This window comes from Ruditapes philippinarum, unplaced genomic scaffold (genome assembly GCF_026571515.1).
Source record: "Ruditapes philippinarum isolate M1 unplaced genomic scaffold, ASM2657151v2 ctg17_1_1_1_1, whole genome shotgun sequence".
NCBI lineage: Eukaryota > Metazoa > Mollusca > Bivalvia > Venerida > Veneridae > Ruditapes > Ruditapes philippinarum.
The window spans coordinates 1,170,318-1,182,887 of NW_026865484.1; the positions used below are offsets into that span (position 1 = coordinate 1,170,318).

At 32.8% G+C, this 12,570-nt stretch overlaps 1 protein-coding gene across 1 annotated transcript; it reads right to left on the minus strand.

Moving 5' to 3' along the window:
* Nucleotides 1-75: 75 nt before the first annotated feature.
* On the minus strand, nucleotides 76-12,024 carry LOC132729279 (uncharacterized). Its single transcript, XM_060715001.1, has 10 exons — nucleotides 10,431-12,024; nucleotides 7,650-9,508; nucleotides 7,131-7,358; nucleotides 6,312-6,437; nucleotides 4,646-4,789; nucleotides 3,766-3,895; nucleotides 2,953-3,080; nucleotides 2,534-2,611; nucleotides 1,956-2,126; nucleotides 76-1,666 (listed from the first exon to the last, which is right to left on the minus strand). Exons 1-10 carry the CDS (start codon nucleotides 11,344-11,346, stop codon nucleotides 1,133-1,135), a joined length of 4,314 nt encoding a protein of 1,437 aa, XP_060570984.1. The 5' UTR covers nucleotides 11,347-12,024; the 3' UTR covers nucleotides 76-1,132.
* Between the last annotated feature and the right edge of the window lie 546 nt (nucleotides 12,025-12,570).

The window sequence follows — 12,570 nt, forward strand, 5'->3', positions numbered from 1 at the left end:
CGTTTGTATACATACTGGTAAATGTAGCAAATCGTTATACATGTGGACATAAAGTTTATGTACTGTTTCTGTATATTGTTTTTTTTTCTAAGATAAAGTTTAAAAATATTCAATATAATTATGATAAAAATACGCTATGTATATAAATTGTCCGCATTATCAGGATTGATCGCTGTAAACCAAACGACAATATAACAAGTGCTACAAAACAGGCGCGTTTTAACCTCACAAATTCACGATTTCAGCTTCATGAATTCGCTATTTCAACTTTATGATCTCACTATTTAAGCATTAAGAATTTACCTTCACGATATGTAATATCTGAAAAGTGATCCCTCGGAAGCATTACGAAGTGCAAAATTACAAGACAATTAACTTTACATTTTCAGAATTTCAGCTTGATTAATTAACGAAATCATTTTCGATCAGTTCGTGATTTCGAAAAGTTGAAATCATTAATTTATGAAATTCAAAAGTCGTGAAGTTGAAACTGTGAAAACGTGTCTTAGTTAGTTGGAATTGTGATTTCATGAAATTGAAATGGTAAATTCATGAATTTGAAATAATCATGAAGTTGATATAGTGAATTCATGAAGCTGAAATTGTAAAATGTTGAAATGTTCCCACAGATGTTTCGTATATTTGGGATGGCTTACAGAAACACCACAGTTTTTAGTTGTTGTCTGAATATAAATAGCATGAGATGATTATGACAAAAATGGCATACTATCATGGATATATAAATATAGAAAAATAGAACAGTTCTTTATCTTTTATTTAACATGTGTAACAGCAACAAAAGTAAATATCTAAATAATAAAAAGACATATAAAATAGTATACTTTTTATGACAAATTCATCATTCACATTTCTTAAAAAGTAAATGCGACACCCGCAATTATCAAAATACTATTATAAAAAAATATCAAAAGATCCACGAGTATAGTCAATGCACTAGTTAACGTCTTCAGTGACAATATCCCAAATGTTTGGTTATTTACAACTCCAAACTGATTCACTGAAATTAATAAGTTAATATACTGATTTTGATTGATTAGCTTAAAGCTGTATATCACAGAGACGCTCTAAATTACGTTTGTGTGGATTCCTAAACCAGTCTATGTGTTTATGGTCACAAGGGTGGTTTCGTTCGCCGAACTGACTCTTGGTTTTGTTTATTGTCTCCGCTGTAACTGAGCCAATCATAAAATCTGTCCATCAAAACAGATGGAGATGCACACGGACATGAACAGAACTTCCGGTCTGCGGATGGATTTGAAGATATTTGTTCCATGGTGTCGCTCTTTTTGCAAAACTTTACCAAACTCGAAGCGAATTTTGTTATCGAGCCAGTTTCGTTTTCCGGTCCACACAGAGATAAAAATGTCGTAAAACCAAAAAGGGAAAACAAGAGAGAAATTCCGACTGTACTTAATATAAATATCCCAAATTGGAAGAAAAATTGTATTTGAGCAAATAACATAAAAACAGCAGCACCCATCGTTGTAATGGCCCCTGATATTACAGAAAGTCCAATTGATTCAAGCATATCGTGAACTCTATCTAATCGTCTGGATGACTTTGACATCCGGTAAGCTTCTGCGAGATGAACAATATAGTCAACAGATAGTCCGACAACCATGCAAAGATTAATTGACTCCAAAACCTGCAATCAAAGGATAGTTTTTTTTTATATCAAACAAAAAAAAACGACATTTTAATTCAAAATAAGAACAAACAAATGTCGTGGTTAACGCTCGAGCAGAATTTTTCCTAGAAAATATTCATTTTTACAAGTCTCTACATTTGTCATAAAAAGGGTAAATTACTAAATTAAAAAAGAAAATATGTTTCTTTATCATAAAGGAACTTAATTTAATAGATCCTGACTACAATATCAAATCACAATGAGGAATAAAGCATTAAAACAGTAATTCACTATTTGACTTATTTACCCCAAGTTTCCAGCCGGCTAGTGGTACTACACCTATGACACAAGCTGTGACAAGACCTATAGTAATGGCGGCTATAGTTCCGATTATAAAGTTAGACGTTGTTAGAACTAGAATAGGCCATGCAGACAACAATCCGACGATGATACCTGTTATTGCTGATGTCGCAAGTGTCTGAAAAATAATATATAAATAGACGATATTGAAAGAGTGTAAGTTCAATACTGAATTTATTGAAGGAGCAGAATAAATTAATATTTTGCAAACTTTACGCTTATGTTTTATTACGCAAATGACATTACCTCAAAATACAAGCACGGCCGTGAATACGTTTTTTTACGGGGCCGCAAGTTACATTGTATTATTTGTGTACCCCTGTTTTCTTTTCTACGTTGATTCATTTATAAATAAATGATCCGATATTCTAACAATAAAAGAGGACAAAGTTGTTGTTTTTTGTTATTGTAGTTCAGTAGAATCTACATCAATCACAAACAGAAAAGGACAAAATTTTATATCATCGTTGCGTCAATTAAAATACGCACGTGTAATACGATGTTGTATTATCATATAATACGTACCTCTTGTACATGTAGCCAGTGCCAAAGAGTCTCCGTTACTTGGATGCCATTTTGTAGAGATGCTGGCATTCTTTCATTCTTAAAATTAAAAATAAATACATGTTTAACAAAGTCTTTTTTTAGAATTAAATGCAAGGTTACGTACTTAATTTAAGCGTATCTTTAATATTTCAATTACACGTATAATAGTGACACAGTGACCACCATGCCCATCAGCGATGTAATATGACATGATAGTGAATAGAAAAAAGTTTAAAATAAAGTTTAATAATTGGTGTATATGATACAACGCTTTGTACAAAATATTTGGGAAGACAAATGAAATTCTCCAATTTCTATCAAAGTGCACAAGTCTTTATCATTTTCCAAGACTTAACAATATTATGCTGAACTATTTTGAATAAATAAAAAATACTTACTATATTTTGAATGAAATTTTCCCACTCATGAAATATAGGAAGTCCTTCCTTGTAGCCAATACTGTAAACGTTCATGGTCGTGTTGATTTCTATAGCCAGATACTGTAACTTTGTACCATAGTACAGGCCTATAATAATTACATATATCATTTGATTAATATTGGCTTGAAAGCGGACAGACGTTTATAGCGGAATATACTTTTACGTCATTCTATGGTTAAAACATAAACTTAATAATATTAGGTTTGGTGAATAAAAAGAAATGAGCCGTGTCACGACAAAACCAACATAGTGGGTTTGCGACCAGCATGGATCCAGACCAGCCTGCGCATCCGCGCAGTCTGATCAGGATCCATGCTGTTCGCTATCAGCTTCTCTACTTGTTATAGGGTGTGTAAGCGAACAGCATGGATCCTGATCAGACTGCACGGTTGCGCAGGCTGGTCTGGATCCATGCTGGTCGCAAACGCATTACGTTGGTATTGTCGTGACGCGGCTCAAATGTAATTTTGTTTAATGTTTTAGAGGTGCCGGATCTTCCACAGTTCTGTAGGGAATGGGAAATAAATGATGGTAGGCCATACCCAATGCTAACATAACGGATGTGTACATAAAGGCACATGTCGATGGCATGCATGCATATACGTTTTCTGTGTTAATCACTTTTTCCCAGGTACAGGTTTAAAATCAATGGCTACTGGAAAGGTCAGGTATGTCATTAAATTTTCCCATTATTTTAAAAAGATATTTAAGAAATAAAAAGCGATACCTATCAAAGTTTGTGTGGTACATGTATATATTAAAGAAACATACCAGAGTTGGAATAGTATGCATTTTGTGTGACGTCTTGAACCTTCTTTTCGGCAAACAGGTGATTATAGCGAAAATAGTCTTTTGTCGGATTCAACTGGTAACCATCCGTCAGCCAGTACGATATGAGAAGCTGGAAACCAATTTTCATAAACTAATCATGTACTTAATGCCATACATTCATGATCTAGAATTTTTGCCAATTTCAACATAATACAGCTCATCGTAATAACGTACACATATAAATAAAGACATAACCAGTAAATTATTATAATTATCTTTTCAATATAAGGCACGTTTTCACTTCAAATGTAAGGCTAATATGAAGTTCACCACGACCACAAGGCCATTATGCAAAAAGTACGACCTTTATGAGAAAACTCGGTTATTATGAGATTGGAGAATTTTGATTGGCTCTCCAGCTCGACTATTATGAATCTGCCTTTTTTTTTTCATTGAAAAAAGTCGCCATTTTTAATTTCTGCGAGGTAGGTTTCCGAAACATTTTTAAAACAAGAATCTCATTTGCAATACCTCACAACAACGGAATTTCACATAAGTTATTTTTTGCAGAGACATAGATAACATGTTTTCTATGTCTCTGTTTTTGTTCACTAAGTACTTAACTTTTTTAGATAAGGTGTAGTTAATTAATAAAATTGTCATAATAATGGTCTTTTTATTGGACTGAAGACTGTCATATTAGACAAAGGCCATAGGCTAAAGGCTAATATGACAGTCGAAAGCCCAATAACAAGGTCATTATGAAAACATTATACATAGTATTATGTATTATAACCAAGAAGTTGTTGATATTATTAATTCAATCACGTAGGACTGTTAAACATAAGGGCAGTACTAATGTAGTTGTTGTAAGTCTTACCTCAAAATAATTTGTAAAGTTGTCTGGTAGAGGAGAACGATATATATATCGATAAGCATCCATTAGTTTGGTCACGTGGTCTGGTGATACTGGAAGTGACAAATTCATATCCGCCGGAAGTCGCCAGTTTGAATCTACCTCATTCTGGTGAATTGAATAAAAACATACCATATATTTCATTTTGAATTTAGTGTATAGACTATATATTATATAGAGGACAGTCGTAAGTGTAGATTTAATACGTATGTATTGAACAAGCTGAACAAAATTTAACGTGCATTATGCGAACCTCAGGCGTTAACCAACGAAGTCAGAAAAAGGCTTCAACGTTTATCACGAGACATCAAACTCCTCATGGGACGCTCATATGTACCGGAAGTGGTTAATTTTAAAATGTTTTATCTACCATTGAGGTAGTAAATCTAAAAAGGCAATCACACACAAAAGAAATCGAACGAAAATTCATTTAAGCATATGATAGGACCATCTTTTATTGGAAATTTTATATGTTGACATAAAAGGTTAAGAAAATAAAGGCGAGTTAATAACATATACATGTACTTGGATATATAGATTATGTTATTATTGAAATCTATATTCCTGCGGGCACCAACCAAGATGTTCGATTTTTCCATTACATTTTTATGTATTGAAACAATACCCACGGTGACTAAATATTTAATTTTCACTTGAATATGAATATACTTTCGATTGAACATTCTAAATGTAAATAAACTTAGCAGGAGTCATACCAAATTTCCCTTTAACGACAACTCAAGTGTTTTCAAAGCAAACTTGTTCTATACTCGGAGATGTAAAATTACCACCAAAACAAACACGTTAAAGCAATAGAAATTTATAATAACCCCATGATTAAATATTTGTATTTCAACATCAGACACTAGTTGAAAATAAAGTGTATATGATTTTCTTAATAAAGATGAATGAAAGAGGATCCATAAATATATAAAACTAGAAATGTGTGAAAAGGACACTGGTGTCCCTAATAAATTTGCCTTTCACAATGACATATTTACAGACTTATGCATGTTTCATAAAGATCAAGTGTTATATAAGTAAGTAATTTATATACATATACATGTAAATAAATAGTATTACAACTAATAAGTTTTAAAAACCTATGACTAAGAAAACTTTAGTCATTATTGATAAGATCAAGTGTCACGCGCTGTGACCTGTAAATGAATTGAGGCCATCTTTTGGTCATGGGCAATATTCCCCCTTAATTTTAGCAAACTTAGGCGTATTCCTTCTCAAGTTACTGATCGAACAAGGATTGTACACAAACTGTTACTGTGACCTTGAACTTTGACCTTATGATCTCAAAATAGGTAGTGGTCATTTACTTTCCATGGGCAATTTTTCCTACCAATTTACATAATTCATTGCTTATTGCTTCTCAAGTTATTGATCAGACAATGATTTTACACAAAGGAAGTCTATCACTGTGACCTTGACATTTGACACAATGACCTGAAATTAAATATGAGTCACCTTCTGCTTATGGTTAATATCGCTTCTAACGTACATAGAGCCAGCTTATATCATGTTAAATAGATAAAAGGACGTACTTATATACCGACAAACCACCCAATTATAGTACACGCTTTCCTCTTTTATTTGGGACAGTAAAAACCTTACTTACCTCGAAATAGTTTTCAAAGTCTTCGGTAAAGCAGGAAATTCTGAGTTCGTCATTTATGTTGCTTCTCTGAATATGCAGACGATCAGCAAGTCCTGTATCTATGTTCTTTAAACGACTGCACAAATCCTGTAAAACAGTTTTCAATATTCATATTGTATTCATTAAAATTCCCCGTTCATAGAGACTCGTCTGGATTGCAATGGCACCGAACACTTAACAAAACAATCGATTTGATAAATATAAAACAACAACAACAACAAAACAACAACAATCCCACCCTCTGAAGAAAAAAAAACTCAACAAACAAAACATTATCAAACATTTGATCAGTAATATCTATAATGTATGTATTTTACTCTTTGGTGTTTTGAGATCTAAAATTATTAGTACAGTTTGTCTCACTGAATGAAATTAGATGTGTTACATAAGAAATTATAGCCATTGTCTTATTACCCTAACACTTGTCCAAATTTACACGTAGACTTATCGTCCATCCCAAAAGATATCAGTTATAAAAATCAATCAATTTGAAACAACTGGCAAAAAATATATTGTAATTGTCAGAAGGGCCAACTTTCTAAGGGCCATGTCGACCCTTGTGCTTTTTATAAACAACTACAGCATCATGTAAATATTGTAAATTTATTTGTTATATTTTGTCTTATGTTCGCATGTGACATTGTATCTGTTTTTTGTATATAGAAAGAAAAATAAGCAATAAAATAGACAAAAAATTGCTTAAGTCTTCATCCTGCCATTATAACCTTATTTTTCATGATCAGATAATCCTTTCTAATTTTTCAAAGCAATAAATCTTACCTTAAATGCTATTTGAGCTGAATCTGTGTTCAAATCTAAATGTTTGTCATACTGGGGCTTTCCAAAACAGAATTCAGCAGACTTCTGATCACACGAGCTTATATCCGCCGGAAGTATACCCCATATCAAATAGAGGCGCTGATACTCGTCATCTTGGTTTCTGAGGAAAGAAAAATAGTGCCTGTCCGTTGCTTTGGCATAATTGTGTGTACTTCGAAATAGGCGCAGCTGAAAACAGATATATACAATGTTGAAATAAAGATAAGAAATGAAGTAACGAATTTTTTTTTCGATGAAATTGTTTTCTTCAAGTTTAATGTCTCGAAGTTTTCCAATGCTAAGAATACCAAGTAAATAACTTTATATGATAAAATTAAAGTGTGTACTTTGTGAAGGATTATTTCATTTAAAATATATAACTATATGTAATAAACTACATGTATTCTACTATTGCTTAACATAAAATGTGTCAGAAGATTGTTTACAATTTAATGTATATATCTCATGTAATAAAGTTACCTGGTGCGTGTCGGGTTCAATCATGGTTGCTCTGTGAATGAAGAATATTGAAACGCCAAGAAATAATATGGGAAAAACGATTTTTACAACTCTTTTGGTCATAAAATCAAAGAATGTGTTCCTCAGAAATTTAATTATTTTGTTGCGTTCTTCGAATGTTTTCTTTGGCTTCGATCTTTTTCGTCTAAAGTACTCCTCTCTTGCCGTTTCTGATTGGATTTTTTCCCAACTCAAAACAGATCCCGGTCCAACTTGTGATTCGGAATCGAATTCTTTTCGATCTCCTTCATCTATGGTGACAGACACTTCCGGTTGAATCTCACGTGATACATTTATCTTTTCCATTCGTGGCGTACTGGAATGATCGGGGGAACTTAGACTTGAGATATTTGGAAGAAATTTGCTGTTTGATATTACATATTTTCTCGGACTGCTGTCTAATGCGATACTTTCTGCACTAGAACCAGGTATTAAGGCACGTGCACTATTTGTTTCTGATAGAGAATTTGTGTCAGTATTTGGTGAATGTTTATCAGCTTCATCAAAGTGCGGCAGTCTTTCTGCTAAACAAATTGAAAGCAAAAAGCGATGAAAGCGCCTCCACAGATTTTTTGTTTTGGTATGATGAATTATTATTATTGATGGGAAATAAAGTATTACCCATGCATAGTTGACTACCACTAGACATCCAGTAAATATTCCAAACGTTTTCACTGGTAACAAGGGGGATAATCCACTGACAAGGAAAGCCATAGCAGTAGTCAGTGACGTAACAAAAGTTGTTTTCGCTGCTTTCCGGAAACAATCAGAGAGTCTATGTGCGTCACTCGGGTATTTCGTATGTCCCGTGAGCCGCCACGTGTCGTAGAAAACAAACAAATCATCAGCACCAATACCAAGAATAAGAAATATCGCAATAACATGAAAAAATCCAAAATATATAAACTGAAAGACATAGCGGTACACGAGATTTGTTAAGAGAAAACTTGAAAGAATGCTTAACACTCCAAGACTAGTTACAACTATGCTCCCTGTTTGGAAACACATGAACAAGAAAATGAACAGAACACTTCCGATCGCAAGCTTAATATCAGTTAAGGCTTGCATGACTAGATCATGTTGGTAAAGCAATTTACTTAGATAATACACATCCAAACGTTCCACTAAGTAAAAATCACGTATATTCTCGACTTTAGGTTTGAATGTATCAGCAAGGTAATTTTGGATGTCTTTCTCCGTGCCACGTCTACTCCAAGTGAAAAGTGGCCAGCCAATAAACAAGAAGGAACGGGTGATAGAGGTGTAACTGTAGTTTCCATTTATCACACTGTCTTTACCCAGAAATAATTTCAAATAATCTTTGGTTTCATTATAAATAGAAGCTTTGTATAAAACCTCATTGATGTTGCTAAAATTTCTGTCATAGAAAACTGTATCAATATTAGAATATGTCCCGTCAAATAACCTTATCAGCGACTGTGGTTTTATACAATTATGATTATGATCAAGTAAGCAAAAATCTTCCTGAAATTTTACTTCGTTGAAAAGTCTATCTTCTGCTGTTTTTATCCAACTTAAGTGCGCTTGCGTCAGAATGTTTACTTTTGGTTTCTCATATATTATTTCAACCGTATCCTTAATTGAACCCCTGTACCCAGTGTTTATATTATAACCATACACTGGTCTGTAAATGTAGCTATCAAAATTTGTCCTCGATCGCCATGACAGTTCCTTCAGACGGACATCATTGTATATATAGAGCGGCAAATCGTCGAAAACGGCGGGAAATACGTCATATCCGGTGAAAACGAGTCCTAGTGTAATGCCGATGATAGCTGAATGTATTAATGTTACTGCGACTGAAAGAGATTTAGTAAATACAATGTACACGGGCTCATCATAATTGTGTGCTTTTCATATTAAAAAGAATAAACGGAACAAGTTACGCTACATTTAATTTTGGTTTGTGACAGAATCCTTTAAAAAAATGGATTCCATTCTGCATAATCGTAATCTAGCTAGTCATAATATTATGTATGCATGTATATAATTATCCGGGTTTCCTTTTTACTGTTTTCTAATTATCGTTGTAACTATGTATTTCAAAACCCATCTAAAATCAATATATTCGATTTGTACATTAATATATTTGCACTTAAATCACGTTTCTCTGATTACTTATATATGTTCATGGTATTTTGAAGATTAATTCAAATATATAGCTGAATGATCCGATTAAAGGATTATTTTTTTATGTTGAAATAACCTCACATTATTTTGGAAATCTCATGCTGAAGAACACATTTAAGAATCTTTGATTAAATAGACGATATTTGATTTGAAATATAGTTTTCTGTTTACTTTGTATAATGTTCGCTCTTTCATCTCAAAAGAAAAATATGCATATATAATTTTACATTCTTATTCAGTTTTAAAATTGGTTGTTTATGCGTCATTTAATGGTTTGAAAAACCTTACACTACGAGCACTTAGGTAAAGCTTATTTCATTAGAATTTGTGAACTATTTGAACGTTTAACTTTGTAGTGTCCTTTAACTCAAATCATTGGCAGCAAGATGTATCATTATGGCTAACAGAAATTCAATATATATCAATTTGCTCAGGTTGCATTTTGTTAGCAATATCCTCTTATAATTCATGCAGTATCTATCGAGGACTCACGTTTTTTTTAACATACTCTCAAACTCTAAATGAGAAAAATCTTTAATAATGACAATACGCTTTAATAAATGGAGAAATTGAATTTTAAATTGAACTTACAAAATGTTTGCAGAGGAAAATTGGTGACTAGTTTACAGAGTTTTAATGGTTCTGGAAACTCTTTCTGGTTGTCATTTCCGGTTAATGGATCAGCTTCCGGTCTATGTATTGACCTCGCTGTTCGTGCTGTAGGATCAAGTTCTAATCTAGATGAAACCAAAGGTATTTCCGATGACCAAACGGAAATTTTAGAAGATGTTTTCTTGAGGTTTACCAAACGTTTCTTTTTCAATGTTTTTGTGTTCTTTTTCTTCTCGTATATACCCCTACTTTCAGCATCTGGAAAAGGATTGTTACCTTTTTGAACGCGAGCGTTATGTTTTCGTGACAATTGTTGTTCTTGTTGCTGTGGAGAAAAGTTTTTGGCTGAAAATAAATCATATTGTGCTAACAAATGCCTTTCACACTTATCACCAAAGTTACTGGGAGAATCTTCGTTCACTTTGTCGTAATGTAACTCCCGTCCCAACCAAAGCTCTCTGGAAGGAAAGTGTCCCTTGTCCTCACTTTTCTTTTTTGATTTGTTTCTTTTTCCGCTGCCATTTGTATCTTTGTTATTTTCTGACTCTTTCCGTTTTCTTTGTTTACGCTCTCTACGTTTCTTATTTTCTTTATCGCATATTACATCTGTTTCATTATCACAAGTTCCATCAAGCTTAACTTCTTCGTTCTTTTCTACACGCCTCCGCTTTTTCTTTCTCCTTTTCAAACGTTTTCCATTCTTCTCATCGACAGGCAGGTTTTTATTCGCGTTAATTTCTGTACAATCCTCATTATTGGTGTGTTTTTTATCACCATTACCACACGATGCTACTCTATCCATATAGAAAATATCACCATAGGTTTCATAATTACCATTAATTTCTTCATTATCCTTAGTGAAATTATTTTCATAAAGTCCTTTCCCATCTTCCATTAAATTAGCACCAAAATGTCGTGTAGCGAAATATAACCACCTCTCTTTGTCGCCTAAATATGAATGTCTGTTCTTATTGTTCCCAATAATAACTTCTCCAGTTTATTTATTTTAACTTGCCGATAGCTCCAATAATATTATACTTTTAAGAGCTTATTTAAGAAAATGTTATATGTTATAGATTATTTCTTTTTTTTTTCTTCCGTTGATTTTGAATGTACGAACGTCTTATTTACACTTAATTAATTGAAAAAATATCCAATTCTTGCTATAATCTTACTACAATCATTCTAAATATTTACGCTTGAATGATTAAACGTCTTAAACTACCTTAACACTCTCACAATAAATCTCGATTCCGCTTAAATCTGTTTTAACATGCATGGATATTTTATATTTGACATTGTATTTTGTATTCTTTGCCTTTTAATAAACAAAGTGTATAAGTAATGCTTTGAAACCATTGTACACTTGTGAAAAACATTATTTCATATATACGTTTTGACACGTCCAACTGTCCAAACTTGAATCCGCGTTGGAATTTACGCTCGGACGATTTCACATCGTAATTCTTATCCGTAAGGCACCTTTAATTCAAATATACATATAAATAAATATACAATAAAGAAATAGAATCTAATCAATTGAAAAGACGCGTTCGATATTTCACAATAATTTTAACCCTCGCCGTCGGAAAGAAAGCAAACTTTGATTTCGTGTACATTTATATCCGTTTTACTTTACGAAATCAATATCCTGTATTTATATATAAGTACATATTCTATTAAAATTAATGTGGTTACTATGTATATATGAAGTTCCATTTACTTTTTATCGACCTCTATGGCCGTTCATACCTGTATTCAATAATTCATGTGTTGACCATATCACCTTTCTCATATTTCTCCTATACATGTATCTGCCTTATTATACATGTAGCGGTCAATCCCCGAGGATATTCTAACACCGGCTTATTCATTAATTACTAATCACAGCAGAAATATTTTCCATTCATCAATTCATTGATATTTGAACTATAGAAAACAGTTAGCCTGGGATTCAGGCGTTGATAGTTTTTGCTTATTTATAACATTTTTTTTTCTTTATTCATAACATATGCGCTATTCCGTATTCGTTCGTCGTTTTGATAGTAATGTCGATTTGCCAAAAAGAAACATAAAAAAATCGACAGACTGGAACCCAGGCTAGATAACAGTGTATATA